Below are 18,257 nucleotides of genomic sequence, written 5' to 3'. Positions count from 1 at the left end.
TCTCGCCCGCCATGCCAGGACCCAGGTTTGATTCCCAGTGCCTGCCCATGCCAAAAAAAAAAAGAATGTGATATAGTTGATATAGGTACAAAAACATTACCAAAAAAATTTGTCACAAACACATAGTACACAAGTATAGTGCACATCCCTGGCACAGGACGTAAGTGGCAATGAATAGTATCAAGATATCTGGAGCTTGTATATATTCTCACGTGCTATTTTGCTATTTTACCTAATAGGATTTCCAACTTGGGGCAAAAAAAAAACATAACTAGGAATTCTAGACACAGCCATAAATCCTATATGCTAATGAAAGTTGTAACATACATAGCCATCACAGTCTGTAAGTGTACTGCACTCAATAGTTTTTCCCTAAAATAATATAACCATTATTGTTAATAATAGCATCTTATTTTCTCATGCAGAAATATGAAATCATACAGAAATATGAAATCATAAATTTAACAGGGCACAGGGCTTTATGTTGCTTTATTTTCCCATCAGGTAGATGTGGCAGGATTTTCCCTCTTTTTTGTAGTGAGGAAGAAGTGGAGGCTTATTTATAGTCTAAATGGCTTGGCTTGGGTCTCCCAGGGAAATTTCTAGAGGTATGCACTATTTTTTTTTTAACCTCTGGGAATCTCCTCCTGGCAAAATAAATTGCATTGACACTGGAATGTCCCTTTATATACTTCTTTTTGCGTCTTCATATCAAACTCTGTATGTACACACTTGTTCTGCAGATTGGAATGAAAATGATTAAAATAGAGAACCAGGTTTTAAAAAGAGTGGCTTCCTTCTTTCCATTATAATTGTTTGGGATATTTCAGATATTATTAAAGCATTTCTGCCAAAAGACTAAACTAAGAGCAACAACATTTCCAGCCTTACAGAAATCTAAATCTAGATAATAGAGAAAAAACTCTAAAGAAACACAATTGTTCTGGTAAATATTTGAATTGCTATTCATAAAACTCAAGAGTGAACATAGAATGGATAACTTAGAAATAGGAGGTGTTTTCAAACGGAGTGACAGGAATACTTATAATCATATTGATTGGGAAGCAGAGGATAGACACCCACTCATTTCTAGTTTTGATCAGTTTATTCTGTAAAAGTTTCAATTCAACTGCAGAATTTCACCTTTTTGGAGGAAAATTTGTCTTCTTTCTTGGAGTGTCTCCATTTACATTTGTGGCTGGTCGGTAAAATCTGGTTGTCAGACTACCTGTGGGAAAAGACAATATGTCAAAAAAAACATTTTTCTCAGGAGCCCTCTGGGGTCTTGCTTAAACATGTGCCACTGGAAATGTGAAGAAAATAGGACTGCATTGCTTGTGGGTTTGAGATCTGTGCTAGAGGTGAAGCTTGCAGGTTGGTTCCTTCTGCTACGTTGATCTACTAAGGTCTCCAACCTGACCAGAGACTGCACCCTTATCAGCACCAATATATATTTGTATGTTCAGCCATTTGCCAAACATGTACAGTGTCAACAACATGCAAGGGTCTCTTTAATTATGGCATGTTATTGCAAACTCCTTCTTGTGATAGAAATGTGAGTCATGCTCATGACTTCTTATGGTAACCATGTTTGATTCTTGGAGTGACCCATGGCAAGTTGTATGTGACCTTTCACTTCATACTGCCTTTTCATGACCTCTCCCTCCTTTCAGCACTTTCTACTTAACCTCACGATGTTCAATTCCCTTAAACTTCATGCTGCCTTGTTACCTGATTTTCTAGGCCTCTTACCTCAGTCCTTCCTTCTTAGATGTTTCACTAGTCCCATATATAAAAATAAATTCACTATATACTATTTCATCCTCCCTTTCTCTACTTTGGTTTGTTTTTGCTAAGACCTAGCAATACAGTTAAAAAATTACCCAAATTTGTTGGAATCTAACAGTGTCTGAAGTTCTCTAGATGAAAGGCTACAATGCCTTAATTCATGGGAATGAATTTCTTCTGTAGAAAGTTTAATGTAGAAAAATATTTGGTGGCAGGTGGGCCTTCATGAATCCCTGATATCATACCCTTTGTCTATTTTGTGGGAAAATTCCCTGAGATCTCTTGAGATACTTATGCTGTAATCTTATCCTGTGAATTCTAAGGGAATAAACAAAGATGATAAGGTTTAGAAATCATTTTACTCATTACTGTATTTCTGTTCTCTTTCTATTGACTACAATATAAATAATTACTTTCCCTGTACTACCTAAAGCAAGAAAAAAGAAGGAAAGTGGCCATGAATCTGTTAAATCAAATAAGTATTGCTAAGTACTTAAAAGGAAACATATTCTCAGTGTACTCTCAAGGTCTCTATGATAAAGCTAATTGTAATGGCACTTAAATGTCTTAAACTGCCCTTGAATATGATTGTTGTGGCTCTGTAATGATATTTTGATTATCTTCAAAACCATCATTAATGGTTAATGGTTATCACAAATGGCCCAAACCAGCCTGCTAACATTGTAAAGGTGTAGATTATGCAACAGATGGTTAAACGAGGTAACTAAAGTGCTTTAGGAAGCAAATTGAAAAGAAAGTTTTTTCTATCAAGTAGGAAATTATTGTGATTGAGACTACTTTGCCAAGACTAATTTGTTAATTTGAAAACATTTGCTGTGCATCATATCATTAGGGTAATACAAAAAAAGGAATATTAAAGAGTTTTTTTTATTTATATGAACCTTAAACATGAAATTATGAAAAATATATATTTTGAATATTTATACTAATAAAATAACATAAGAAAAGCTTATATAAAATTAATTTAAAGGTGATAAAATGTAAAATATTAAAATTGCACTTAATCCAGAGATATGTCACTAGTAATTTCTAATAACTCAGAAAGTTCACATTCCCCCAACCCTATGTCCTTGACTGTTATGAGAGTGACAAATAACAGGTGAACAAGTTAATACTGATGAGTGAATAAAAAAAGACCCCGAAGAGGTAGACAGTGATCAGTCCATATTTAGTCCACTGTCTCTTCTTGGCTTTAACAGAAAAAATTGCAATAAAAATTCATAGTAATGAATCTGGTGCCATCTGAATCTTCAAAGAAAATTCAAATGTCAGTAGAAATTTAAAAGAAGTTTGTTTGTTTCTAATGAATACCTCACATAGTATAACGAGTACTTGAGACAGCTTATAATAAAATCTCATATCCAGCAGGGCAGCGAAAAATGAAGTCAGAAAGAAAGATCAGAGACCATGGAGTTCAGACACTTTCTTGGGTCATAGGTCCATTTGAAGATCTGAAAAACAGCTGTGGGAAAACGACCCCCCCTCCTTAAAAGTGTACCGATGCAAATAGGCACAACATTTTGCCAACAAGCATGAAGTCTATCCAGACACCCTCCCCTGGATATCTTTGAACCCCATGTCAATAACCCCTCAAATGGAAAAAGAAAATCTGTAGGTAAGATAGTTATTACACTTAAGCATTGCATTTAGCTCTTCCTGCCAACTGAAGTTAAAAGATAAACACACTGGGTTACAGGGTTCTCGAGGTCTAAAAAAAGGCAGATCAGTTCACAAAATTGTAAGAGAAAAATTAAAAATGACAGTCTTTATAAATATGATAAAAGGGTTATTTTATAAAGGGTAATCAAGTGACATAAAGGGATATAACATAATATGATGAAATTCTTTGAAAATCAGCAATTGGAGGTACAATGTCTGTGTTAATTGACTAGCATATTAAATTAGCCACAGGGCTTCATTTCCAAACCTTTGAAAAAGAGGGAGTTTATTATTTAGATCTTTTTAAATGGTTGATTTTCCCACCTAATATTATTTGTTTAAAGTTGAGAATATAATATATTCCCATGAGTGCACACCAGTTGAACAGTAAATCGGACCTAAGAGTACAAGGAAAACTTGACCTGTGCTTAATTATGTGCTATTAATAAGTCATTATATGGAAAACTGGCATGTAGATAATAATGAATGATCACTTTGGATGTCTGCTGCTTCCAACTCAGACATTTACTTTCTCAAAGGCAAATAAAAAACAGTTTTCAGTTACTATCACAGGCAGAGACAGTATAGGGTGGGAGTTATAGTCTCTAAAATCAGACTATAGAATTTTTCCACCACCGCTTATTAGCTGTGTGACCTTGTTTAAAGTCACTTAACCTCTCTGAGTCTTAGTTTCCTTGTTTATAAAATAGGAATTATAAAAGCGTCAATCTCAGAGCTCTCCTAGTCTATATGCAGCAGCCCCAGGCAAATATTTGTTTTGTGGTGTTCCTGTCTGTACAAACAATTTGAGTCACCTAAAATCAACACATTAGCATCATTCTGGCAGTACAATCTCAAATAATCCTGGGAAGTAAATACCACATAGCTAGTGGGATCCATTCTACAGACTACTCTCCTGGAAAAGGGACCCGACCATGGGGGCCCTAGAACAATCCCATAGGCATGAGTGCTGGAATTCCTTGGAGCAACTAGCCAGTTCTAACTAGGAGGGTAGTGCAGAGGATTGGTAAAGAAACCAAAAAACAAAAAAGGCATAGGACCAAGGCAGGGGTCCTGCTTGCCTAGGCCTAAGGAGGGTACGGGTCTATCTCATAGGATCACTGGAAAGACTGAACGAGGTAATCTATGTGCAGTGCTTATCAGGGCCTGGCTCATAACAAAAAGATCAATATCAGAACTATCCTAGTCTGCACAGGGTCAGTACACCTTGGCAGTAATTGCTGCTTTTACCATTATTATCCACAATATCCACTGCATCTCATGCCTTGTCTGGTTTTCTTTCAGTGGATGGCTGCATTGATTGGTCAGTGGATCTCAAGACATACATGGCTTTGGCAGGTGAACCAGTCCGAGTGAAATGTGCCCTTTTCTACAGTTATATTCGCACCAACTATAGCATGGCCCAGAGCACTGGGCTCAGGCTCATATGGTACAAAAACAAAGGTGATTTGGAAGAGCCCATCATCTTTTCAGAGGTCAGGATGAGCAAAGAGGAAGATTCGATATGGTTTCACTCAGCTGAGGCACAAGACAGTGGATTCTATACTTGTGTTTTAAGGTGAGTATTGTGGGGTTATAGTGTTAGAGGTGTGCTACCTGTTATAGCTGTGGATGTGTTCTTGAAAGGTTACAGTGCATGTGGATCTTCAGTAAATTCAACTCTGATTTTATTGAGATCAGATAGTGAATTTTTACCAGATTTCCTAAAGTGAGGCTCCTATTTATTGCCTGTGCACATTTGATTTAAAAAGTCTTATAATTCATTTCTCCTTCAACCCACCCATGTACCCAGGGTTTTATACTAACAATTGTTTTTCTTTTTCTTTTTTTTATTAATTAAAAAAAATTAACTAACACAACATTTAGAAATCATTCCATTCTACATATGCAATCAGTAATTCTTAATATCATCACATAGATGTATGCTCATCATTTCTTAGTACATATGCATCGATTTAGAAAAACAAATAGCAAGACAACAGAAAAAGAAATAAAATTAAAATATAGAGCAAAAATAAAAATAAAAATAAAAAATACAAAAATATATAAGAAAAAAAAAACTATAGCTCAGATGCAGCTTCATTCAGTGTTTTAACATAATTACATTGCAATTAGGTAGTATTGTGCTGTCCATTTTTTTTTTTTAGAAATCATACCATTCTACATATGCAATCAGTAATTCTTAACATCATCACATAGATGCATGATCATCATTTCTTAGTACATTTGCATCGGTTTAGAAGAACTAGCAATATAACCGAAAAATATATAGAATGTTAATATAGAGAAAAAAAATAAAAGTAATAATAGTAAGAACAAAACAAAACAAAACAAAACAAAACAAAAACCTATAGCTCGGATGCAGCTTCATTCAGTGTTTTAACATGATTACTTTACAATTAGGTATTATTGTGCTGTCCATTTTTGAGTTTTTGTATCTAGTCCTATTGCACAGTCTGTATCCCATCAGGTCCAATTACCCATTATCTTACCCTGTTTCTAACTCCTGCTGAACTCTGTTACCAATGACATATTCCAAGTTTATTCTCGAGTGTCGATTCACATCATTGGGACCATACAGTATTTGTCTTTTAGTTTTTGGCTAGACTCACTCAGCATAATGTTCTCTAGGTCCATCCATGTTTATACATGCTTCATAAGTTTATCCTGCCTTAAAGCTGCATAATATTCCATCGTATGTATATACCACAGTTTGTTTAGCCACTCGTCTGTTGATGGACATTTTGGCTGTTTCCATCTCTTTGCAATTGTAAATAATGCTGCTATAAACATTGGTGTGGAAATGTCCGTTTGAGTTTTTGCCCTTAATTCCTTTGAGTAGATTCCCAGCAATGGTATTGCTGGGTCGTATGGCAATTCTATATTCAGCTTTTTGAGGAACCGCCAAACTGCCTTCCACAGTGGTTGCACCATTTGACATTCCCACCAACAGTGGATAAGTGTGCCTCTTTCTCCGCATCCTCTCCAGCACTTGTCATTTTCTGTTTTGTTGATAATGGCCATTCTGGTGGGTGTGAGATGATATCTAATTGTGGTTTTGATTTGCATTTCTCTAATGGCCAGGGACATTGAGCATCTCTTCATGTGCCTTTTGGCCATTTGTATTTCCTCCTCTGAGAGGTGTCTATTCAAGTCTTTTTCCCATTTTGTAATTGGGTTGGCTGTCTTTTTGTTGTTGAGTTGAACAATCTCATTATAAATTCTGGATACTAGACCTTTATCTGATATGTCGTTTCCAAATATTGATTCCCATTGTGTAGGCTGTCTTTCTACTTTCTTGATGAAGTTCTTTGATGCACAAAAGTGTTTAATTTTGAGGAGTTCCCATTTATTTATTTCCTTCTTCAGTGCTCTTGCTTTAGGTTTAAGGTCCATAAAACTGCCTCCAGTTGTAAGATTCATAAGATATCTCCCTACATTTTCCTCTAACTGTTTTATGGTCTTAGACCTAATGTTTAGATCTTTGATCCATTTTGAGTTAACTTTTGTGTAGGGTGTGAGATATGGGTCTTCTTTCATTCTTTTGCATATGGATATCCAGTTCTCTAGGCACCATTTATTGAAGAGACTGTTCTGTCCCAGGTGAGTTGGCTTGACTGCCTTATCAAAGATCAAATGTCCATAGATGAGAGAGTCTATATCTGAGCACTCTATTCGATTCCATTGGTCGATATATCTATCTTTATGCCAATACCATGCTGTTTTGACCACTGTGGCTTCATAATATGCCTTAAAGTCAGGCAGTGCAAGACCTCCAGCTTCGTTTTTTTTCCTCAAGATGTTTTTAGCGATTCGGGGCACCCTGCCCTTCCAGATAAATTTGCTTATTGGGTTTTCTATTTCTGAAAAATAAGTTGTTGGGATTTTGATTGGTATTGCATTGAATCTGTAAATCAATTTAGGTAGGATTGACATCTTAACCATATTTAGTCTTCCAATCCATGAACACGGTATGCCCTTCCATCTATTTAGGTCTTCTGTGATTTCTTTTAGCAGTTTTTTGTAGTTTTCTTTATATAGGTTTTTTGTCTCTTTAGTTAAATTTATTCCTAGGTATTTTATTCTTTTAGTTGCAATTGTAAATGGGATTTGTTTCTTGATCTCCCCCTCCGCTTGTTCATTGCTAGTGTATAGAAATTCTACAGATTTTTGAATGTTGATCTTGTAACCTGCTACTTTGCTGTACTCATTTATTAGCTCTAGTAATTTTGTTGTGGATTTTTCCAGGTTTTCGACGTATAGTATCATATCGTCTGCAAACAGTGATAGTTTTACTTCTTCCTTTCCAGTTTTGATGCCTTGTATTTCTTTTTCTTGTCTAATTGCTCTGGCTAGAACCTCCAACACAATGTTGAATAATAGTGGTGATAGTGGACATCCTTGTCTTGTTCCTGATCTTAGGGGGAAAGTTTTCAATTTTTCCCCATTGAGGATGATATTAGCTGTGGGTTTTTCATATATTCCCTCTATCATTTTAAGGGAGTTCCCTTGTATTCCTATCCTTTGAAGTGTTTTCAACAGGAAAGGATGTTGAATCTTGTCAAATGCCTTCTCTGCATCAATTGAGATGATCATGTGATTTTTCTGCTTTGATTTGTTGATATGGTGTATTACATTAATTGATTTTCTTATGTTGAACCATCCTTGCATACCTGGGATGAATCCTACTTGGTCATGATGTATAATTCTTTTAATGTGTTGTTGGATACGATTTGCTAGAATTTTATTGAAGATTTTTGCATCTATATTCGTTAGAGAGATTGGCCTGTAGTTTTCTTTTTTTGTAATATCTTTGCCTGGTTTTGGTATGAGGGTGATGTTGGCTTCATAGAATGAATTAGGTAGTTTTCCCTCCACTTCGATTTTTTTGAAGAGTTTGAGGAGAGTTGGTACTAATTCTTTCTGGAATGTTTGATAGAATTCACATGTGAAGCCGTCTGGTCCTGGACTTTTCTTTTTAGGAAGCTTTTGAATGACTGATTCAATTTCTTTACTTGTGATTGGTTTGTTTGAGTCAAAGTTGGGTGTTCATGTCTTTCCAGGAACCCGTCCATTTCCTCTAAATTGTTGTATTTATTAGCGTAAAGTTGTTCATAGTATCCTGTTATTACCTCCTTTATTTCTGTGAGGTCAGTAGTTATGTCTCCTCTTCCATTTCTGATCTTATTTATTTGCATCCTCTCTCTTCTTCTTTTTGTCAATATTGCTAAGGGCCCATCAATCTTATTGATTTTCTCACAGAACCAACTTCTGGTCTTATTGATTTTCTCTATTGTTTTCATGTTTTCAATTTCATTTATTTCTGCTCTAATCTTTGTTATTTCTTTCCTTTTGCTTGCTTTGGGGTTAGCTTGCTGTTCTTTCTCTAGTTCTTCCAAATGGACAGTTACTTCCTGCATTTTTGCCTTTTCTTCTTTTCTGATATAGGCATTTAGGGCAATAAATTTCCCTCTTAGCACTGCCTTTGCTGCGTCCCATAGGTTTTGATATGTTGTGTTTTCCTTTTCATTCGCCTCGAGGTATTTGCTAATTTCTCTAGCCATTTCTTCTTTGACCCACTCGTTGTTTAGGAGTGTGTTGTTGAGCCTCCACATATTTGTGAATTTTCTGGCACTCTGCCTATTATTGATTTCCAACTTCATTCCTTTATGATCCGAGAAAGTGTTGTGTATGATTTCAATCTTTTTAAATTTGTTAAGACTTGCTTTGTGACCCAGCATATGGTCTATCTTTGAGAATGATCCATGAGCACTTGAGAAAAAGGTGGTATATATTGAAGGTTGAGCTGACAGGACATACCAATGCATTGGATGTGAGAAATGAGTAAAATAGTTGAATAATAGATAACTCCTATGATTTCAACTTAAGCAACTGAGATAGAGAGGACTTAGAAAGAAGCAATAATAATAATAATAATAATAATAATAGCACCTACCACAGAATATGTTGACAAGCAGTTGGCACCAATGCTGACGTACTGCAAACACTGAATATATTATGTCTTATCTCTACTTTTATTACCACCACCAGCATCACAAACTACTCCCTATGTTTTTCTAGCCGTTATCATGTGACAACACTGTGCTAATCCTCAGAATAACCCTGTGAAGAAGACAATATTATTGAAGATGATAAAACATATTCAGAGATCAAAGAACTTGCCTAATCACACATGGCTAGTAAGTGGTGGAGCTAAAACGTATATCCAAGTCTGACTCCAGAACACATGCATATAATCAGTTTACTATGTCTTCATATGTATTATTTATTTTACTGTCCCTTATAGATATCTGAATACCACAACAAATATCCTCAGTGCACAATATTGTCAGTGGTGAGGATGGAATTTTGTTGATTAAATAAAAATGGATAACAGAGGGCAGTGAAATGGAGACTCTAAGTTCATGAAAAGTGAGGCTCAACCGTGCTTGCCTGCCATGCCAGAGGACCCGGGTTCAATTCCCGGTGCCTGGCCATGTTAAAAAAATATATTTATTTATTATTTTACACTCCCAAGCTTTTTACCTTGAAATAAATTCAAACTTACATGACAGTTGCAAAAATAATACAAAACTCATACAGAGAACTCAAGCATACCCTACCATCCAGATACTCAGATCCACCAACTTTGAACATGTTGCCACATTGTCATATCCATCCATCGATCAATTGATCTAACTGATATCTATCAGAAATCTATCATTTTATAAACATTTGAGGGTAGATTGTATACATCGTCCTCCTTGAACACAATACTTTCATGTCCATTTTCTAAGAACAAGAGCATTCACTTATGCACCCACCACAAATACAGTTATCAAGTCCAAGACATTCAACATGTATTTAAGCTTGCAATCTATATTCCAATTTTTTCATATGTCCCAGTAATGTCCTCTTGGGCCTTTTCTCCTCCATTATGAGATACAGTCCAGGATTATGTATTGTATTTAATTGTCATTGTCTTTTATTCACTCTTTAAAAAAATTGTGGAAACATATACAATGTGTAGTTGCCAATCTTAATCACTCCTAAGCATATGATTCGGTGGGTTTCACCCCTTTCACAAAGTTGTGCTACCCTCACCAGCGTCCATTATGAGAATACAGTTTCGTTTTGTTTTTAATGAAAGATATATTTTTTAGACAAAGCCATTTTAGCTCTCAAGTATCTATTATTCATTAAACAAAAATTTATTAAGCACCTACTCTGTGATAGGCACGAAGAAAGGTAAAGGTGAATGACAAGATCCCATGGCCAGAACAGAATTTTATTCTAGGAAACATAACCCAGCAACCAAAAATAATTTCAAAAGTTTGAGTAATTAAATATTTATGGTAGCCCTTTGAAAAACATCAAGGGGGAGCCAGTTTGTGACTCCCAACACTTCTTAAAGTCATCTTTTCACATTACTTTCACTCGATAGCTCTTACATGCTGCAGCTGTCAGAAGCCTCTCTCATCACTCCTTGCTGTTATTGTCCCCTAAAAATCTATCCCTGGAATGCGAACTCAAGAAAGTTTTCCTGTTTTGGCCCCCTTCATCCTCTTTTTTTTTTCCTTCCTTGAAGATTTTGTTCCCCTTTCAATGTAATTTAATTAAATTAGCCTTTTTCCTTGCAATTCTTCAGCTCTTCCTGCACATTGCCCTTATTCTGTACAGTAAAAGCCCAAGAACTGATTTGGCATACCAAGAATCTCCCTAAAAGTTACTGGATTTGCAAAACCCCAGGCAGCTGAAGAGGGGATTATCTTTAGAGGGCAGGGAAAGGAGGAACGTTGTAAACACTAACTCGATGGCTTATTCCATCACACGTAAGAGGAAGTGAAATAAAGATACAGTAGCAGCAGAGTTGACAGTAGGGAAAACAGCCTTTGGCTTACAGAGTCAAGAAAGGCTTCCTAGAAAAAGTGCTGAGGATCTAAACAAATGGTGACAGTAGAGGCATTTCCAAGCAGATGAAACATTGCTGAGGAGCAAGAAGACAGTGAAATATGCACTATGAGCAGGGAAATCAGTTTGGTTGGAAACTGGGTTTATCAAGATAGGCCTTTTTTTTCTGAATGTGAATTTAATAATACCTAACTTTTTGGAAGTTTCATACGTATTTTTGGAGTATGGAATTTTGAGAAATTAGCCATATCTTAGAAAAGAAGCTAAAAGACACAGCTAATAAACACTTTGACTTGCAGTCAAATAATGATGCCCATTTTTATCAGATGATGTTTCCACAGAGAAAATATATATTTAAAGGGGGTAAAGGGCATTCCATAACCCTAAACTTATTAAAGAAAATAAGATACCGCTGATCACATTGCCATTCAGAGCAATTACTCCAAAACTTGTTTTCTCAGAGATGGGAATGAATTTACATTTATTATGATAAACAGTGGAGTTACATACTGAGCATGCCATACTGCTGGATTTTCACTTATCTATATAATTACCTTTACTTTTTTTTAACTTTTTAATTAGTGAAATATAACATATATACAAAGAAAAAACAATAATTTTCAAAGTACCTTTTAACAAATAGGTACAGGACAAATTTCAGAGTTTGGTTTGGATTACCAATCCACAATTTCAGGTTTTTCCTTCTAGCTGCTGTAAAACACTGGAAGCTAAAAGAAATATCAATATAATGATTCGGTAGTCATACTCGTCTGTTAAATCCTATCTTCTGTGTTATAACTCCTCCTTCTCCTTTGATCCTACTCCCAATCTATAGAGGTCTCTGGGCTATGCCAATTCTAACTTTTTCATGTTGAAAGGGAGTTTCAGCAATATAGAATATGGGGATGGAATTAGTTGGTATTCTTGGAGAGGCTGGTCCCTCTGGATTTAAGGATTTATCTGGCCTAGGAATCTTCAGTAGGTTTACCCTTACTTTTGCATATGCCTGTATAGTTACCACTCTCTTCATTTCTTCATATTGCTCCAAGCAATATCCTTTCCTTTCAACTTCAAGAACTACCTTTAGTATTTTTTATAGGACAGGAATCTTGGTGACAAACTCTCTCAGTTTTTGTTTATCTGTGACTTTCCCTTTGTTTTGAAAGGACTGGTTTTCTGGATATAGAATTCTTGGTGGGCACTTTTTCTATTTCAGTTCCTTAAATATGTCATACCATTGCCATCTCACCTTCATGGTTTCTGATGCAAAATTGAAACTTAAAGTTATTGAGGATCCCTTCTATGTGATGAATCACTTTTCTCTTGCTGCATTCAAATTTTTTTTTTATCTTTGGTATTCAGCATTTTGTTTAGCATTTGATCAGTATATGTCTTGGAGTAGGTTTATTAGGGTTTATCCTGTTTGGACTTCGTTCTGCTTTTGGATGTGCTATTCATATCATCAGATTTGGGAAATTTTTGGCCACTATTTCCTGAGCTATTTTTTATGCCTTTTTTCCCTCTCCTTTCCTTCTGGTACTCTAATACTGCATATGTTGTTACAATTTATTTTGCCCCACAGGTCCATTTGGTTTTCTTCATTTTGTTTTAATTCTTTTCTCTATCTGCTCTTCAGACTGTGTGATTTCAATTGTCCTACATACTACTAATCTGATTCTTTTTTGTGCCTGTTCAAATCTGCTTTTGAACACCTCTAGTGTTTTTTTAATCCCTATTATTATGTTTTTCATCCGCATATGTTCTATGGTTCCTTTTTTCAAAATTTTTTTGGCTTGATCAAAACCTTCAGTACTTTTATTTTATTTATTTGACCATAACATTATATTTTGAGAATTTATAATAATCTTATCTGTTTCTTTTTTTATTTTTTGACACATCTCTGCACATATATAGTACATACAGAGTGTACAATCCATGGTTCACAATATCATCACATAATTGTGCATTCTTTACTGTGATCATTTGTAGAACATTTGCGTCACCCCAGAAAAAGAAATAAAAAGGAAAAAAAAGAACTCGTACATCCCATACCACTTACCCCTTCTTCTCATTGAGCAAAATGTTTCAATCTACCCAGTTTTTACCCTTTATCTCCCCCATTATTTACTACCTTTATTTTTTTACTCATCTGTCCATACCCTGGATAAAAGCAGCATCAGGCACAAGGTTTTCACAATCACACAGTCACATTGTAAAAGTTATATCTTTATACAATTATGGTTCTTTTAAAACTTTCTAATTCTTCTTTTTGTTCATATGTTATCTTCTTGATACCTTTTAGTTATGCATCCATATTTTCCTTTAGCTGGGTGAACTGATTTAGGAGATTTGACTGTATGTCTTGGATTAGTTGTTCTGATGCCTGCACTTCCTCTGTTGTTTTAATTTGTTCCCATGAATGGGCCACTCTTCCTGTACTGTTGTATATCTTGTAATCCTTTCTTGATACCTGAGCGTTTGATTATTTTGAACATGCTAACTCTGGAAGTCTGTTTCTCCCTCTTACCAAAGATTTTACAGTAGATTGCCTTTGTATTAAGGCTTTTGAGAGCAGCCCATGTTGAACAGTTCAGTATTTCTCAGCTCTTTCTGTACCTCCTTCTTAACGTGAATACATTCAGTAACTTTTAAGATTACTTTAATATGTGCTGCTGTTTTCCCTTCGAGAAAGTGTTTCCTTTCCTCTGTTCCTCCTCTAGGATTTCTGTGCTGTTTTCTCTGTTTTTACATAAATTATCCTCTCCTGTGGCTATGATTTGCTCAAATTCTCTCCCGCATTCTGGGTCTCCATTTCACTATAGCTTGCAGCCCTGAGTCTACACTGCCTTATAGCATCTCAGTTTCCCCATTTCAGGTGGGTTTTCTGCCTCCAGCAACTTTGGTATTAGGGGATCTCAACCTGTGATGGTTAGGGTCAGGTGTCAACTTGGCTAAGTGATGGCAAGCACTTGTGAGGCAAGGACTGGCCTAATTGTTACTGCAAGGATATTTCATGGCTGGTTTAATAAATCAGAAGGCTGATTTATTTAATCATCAGTCAGTTGATTGCATCTGTGGCTGATTACACCTACAGTAAACTAAGGATATGTCTTCCAAGTTGGATTTGATGCTATCAGTTGAAGACTTTTAAAGGAGAAGAGAAAATTTTCTCTGCATCTTTAGCAGCCAGCCTGTCCTGTAGAGTTTGTTGAGGAACTTAATTGGAGTTGCCAGCATTATCGCCTGCCCTACAAATTTTTTACTGTTCATAGTTGTGTGAAACACTTTTATAAATCTCATCTTTACAGATATCTTCTGCTGGTTATAGAGAACACTGACTAACATAGCTTGGTACCAAGAGTGAGGTGCTGAAGATTGCAAATACCAAGCACATTGGAATGACTTTTTAAAAGAACAAAGGAAAGATTTTGGAAGAATTGTGATATATTTCATAGAAAGACCTGAATTGCTTTTAAGAGACTTTTAGTAGATATGTGGACTCTAAAGATACTTCTGATAAGAGCTTAGACAGAAACAATGCATGCATTATTGCAAACTGGAAGGCAACACTTTCAGTTTGGCAAAATTGACTACTGGATATTGGAATTTGGTAAAATTGACTACTTGTATTGGATGGAAGGCAGAACTTGGAAGTGGTGAGGTGGGGTACTTAGATGAAAAGATTTCCTAATTAATGTGGAAAATACAGTCTTGCTTCTTCTTTCAGCTTATAGTAAAATTTGACAGGAAAGAGATAAGTTGAGAACTGAACTTCAGGTACAATGAAACTAGAAATTAATAGTCTGGAAAATTCTGGGCTTCCAGAAAGTGAAACGCCAGAGATTAGGGTTCCAAGTGAGGATTTAACCAAACATGGAACCAGTCAGCCATTTCAGAAAAAAAGGCAGAATTGGAAATGGAGTTATCTAGAAAGGATTTGTGGAAGTCCTATTGTCTGATGACTTTGATCCCTGAGTGCCACATAGAAGATCAACACATTTTTTTGCATGACTTGTATGAACAGAAACTCTGTAAGTCTGAACTAAAAGGGACAGATTGAAGGAAAAGTGACATCAAATGGAGAATCATGGAAGCTAAGGTCTGAAGCTGAGAAATCTTGTACCAGGAGAGTAGAAAGGAGAGTAAAGCCACCTATCTACATGGAAAGGATGTTTGCCTGAAACACAGAGGACGGGCCTTCTGCTTTGTTGCTTAGGAAGAGTTTTGCCACCTCAGGTCTTGGAGAGGGTGGAGTAAATTCTCCAGGGACTAGGGGGAGCCGAGTATTTGCCCCATTGTTCTGAGGTGGTTGAGCATGTGCCCCAGAGATGGTAGAGAGCCTGGGTGCTACCCCATTGTTTGGAGAGGGTGGAGCCAAGAGAAAGTTGGTCCCCTCCAGGCACCCCAATGTTTCAACCCTCATCTCTGTGTTTGGAAAGAACAAGACCACTGCATAGTCCTTGAAAAGGGTTGGGCTGCCTCTTTATAAAGCTCTGATGATAAATGACACTCAGACTTTTAAATCTAATGGAGTATGCCCTGCAGGTTTTTGGAACTATTTTGACCTGATGACTCTTATTTTCATTTCAGTTTCTCCTATGGTAATGGGAACATGTATCCAATGACTGTTCCTTCTTTGTATATTGGAAGCATATAATTGGTTCTGAGTTTTACAGGTCCAGGGCCAGAAGAGAACCTGTTGCCTTAGGACAGACCATGTCTATAAATGACTTCGATGAGATTTTGTACTGTTTATTACTTTTTATTGTTACTGAAATGGTTAAAAGTTTTTGTGATATTGTAATGGAATGAATATATTTTGTAAATGGAAAGAGCATGTCTTTTGGGGGTCCAGAGAGTGAAATGTGTTGGTCTGAAACTCTTATGTACCCCAGAAAAGCCATGTTCTTTCTCCTAATCCAATCTTGTGAGGGGCAGACCTATTGTTTTGGTTGGAAACTTTGATTAGTTTGTTCCCATGGAGATGTGACACACCCAGTTGTGAACATGACCTTTTGACTGGATTGTTTCCATAGAGATGGAACACACTCATTTTTGTGTGAGATCTTTGATTAGATTGTTTCTGTGGAGACTGGCACACCCAATTGTTGGTCTAACTTTTGATTAGATTACTTCCATGGAGACGTGACACACCCAATTGTGGGTACAGCCTTTTGATTAGATGGAGATGTGACTTCACCCTTCAAGGTGGGTCTTGATTAGAGGAAACATTTTGGAGTTGCTTCAGAGCAAACAGAGATGCAGACATTTGGAGATACTTGGAATGCCAACAGAGAGAGTAGATGTCTAGACACAGATGTTTGGAGATGCAGAGCCCAGCAGACTCACTATGTGGCTTCCCATGAGATGCTAAGCAAGCCAGAATCCAGAGTTGGGTCCTGAAGGAGTTAAGTGAAGGGCCTCAAATGCTTAGAGAGGAAATCACCGGCATCAGAATCTGAAAGCAATGGAACCAGGAACAAGAATCATTATATGCCAGACGCATGCTTTCCCATGTGACAGACATTAGCTTTTGTTGAGTCAAGGTATCTTTCTCTGGATGCCTTAGTTTGAACATGTTTATGGCCTTAGAACTGTAAACTTGCAACTTGATAAATTCCCTATTTAAAAGCTTTTCCATTTCTGGTATATTGCATTCCAGAGCACTTAGCAAACTAAAACAAAACCCATAGAACCAGATGGGGTCAATGTTCAAAGACATTCAACTTCTTTCATTTAGGTGAATTAGCAATTAAGGCTTCAGCCAGGAGTATGCATAGTTTGTGAAAATTTCCACTGCAGGTTGCTCTGGTTTGGGTGGGGGGAGGGGCATTTTGAATGTGCATACTCATTAACTGTAGTGCCACATCATGGATCTATGCGGTCTTGGGTCCTCATACTTGAATATGCATGTGACTCTAAACCACTGCAATGGGTGGATCTGTCTTCTGTCTTCAGTGACCATAGCAGGAGTTGCTGGTGCTGGAAAGCTTCCTTTGTATCTTAAACCATGCAGATTCAAATGTCAGGTAGTGGTCCAAACTAGTAAGTCTGCCTTGCTGCTCTCCAAACATTTTATGTTTTCTTTTTATTTTTTTTAACTCAATTCAGGCCTATAGAGTCATTCTCCAGTCTCAGTGGACTTCATTTTTAAAGTTACTCAGCTGTGTTACTCTGGCTCCTTCCCAAAATCTCCCTCTGGCTCCCTATTTAGAGGTAATGAACAAGAAGGGTGATTTGGAGAGTTTCATATTTATATTCTTCTACTTTCTTCTCAGGCAAGTGATATCACTCTAACCCATTTTTTTTCCTAATCCATTTTTTTCAAAACTTTTTCAATTTTATTGAGATATATTTACCCAGCACACGAACCATGGGAAGTATACAATCACTGGCTCAAAGTACCATCACATAATTGTGCATACATCTCAATGATTGATTTTAGAACATTTTCATTACTCCAGAACAGAAATAAGAATAAAAAATAAAATCCAAATCCTCCCATACACATTATCCCACCCATTGTTGACTCATAATATTGGTGTAGTAAAATCGTTACTGCTGTTGAACGAATATTAAGAGAGTACTGTATAAATTTCCTGCTCAGTACCACCTTTGCTGCATCCAATATTTTTGATATGTAGGCATTTTTATTTGCCTTAAGATATTTATTGATTTCTCTTGTAATTTCTTCATTGACCCCACTGGTCATGTGTGTGGTTTAGCCTCCATATAGTTGTGTATTTTCTGGCCCTCTGCCTGTTATTGATTTCCAACCTCATTCCATTATGGTTCAAAAAAGTGTTTTGTATAATTTCAATCTCTTAAAATGTGGTGAGACTTGCTTTGTGACCCAG

The 18,257-nt window shown here is 36.4% G+C and overlaps 1 protein-coding gene across 1 annotated transcript in view; it reads left to right on the top strand.

The window, feature by feature from the left end:
• The first annotated feature begins 3,833 nt into the window (after positions 1–3,833).
• The window catches only part of IL1RAPL2 (interleukin 1 receptor accessory protein like 2), a 645,369-nt gene continuing 630,945 nt past the window's right edge, over positions 3,834–18,257 (top strand). The window contains exons 1-2 of the mRNA XM_077146975.1: positions 3,834–3,855; positions 4,774–5,047. Of these exons, the coding sequence (XP_077003090.1) occupies positions 3,834–3,855; positions 4,774–5,047 (296 nt within the window). The remainder of the gene's footprint in view (positions 3,856–4,773; positions 5,048–18,257) is intronic.

Source organism: Tamandua tetradactyla, chromosome X, assembly GCF_023851605.1.
Source record: "Tamandua tetradactyla isolate mTamTet1 chromosome X, mTamTet1.pri, whole genome shotgun sequence".
Lineage (NCBI taxonomy): Eukaryota > Metazoa > Chordata > Mammalia > Pilosa > Myrmecophagidae > Tamandua > Tamandua tetradactyla.
This window is presented reverse-complemented; position numbering and strand designations above follow the sequence as displayed.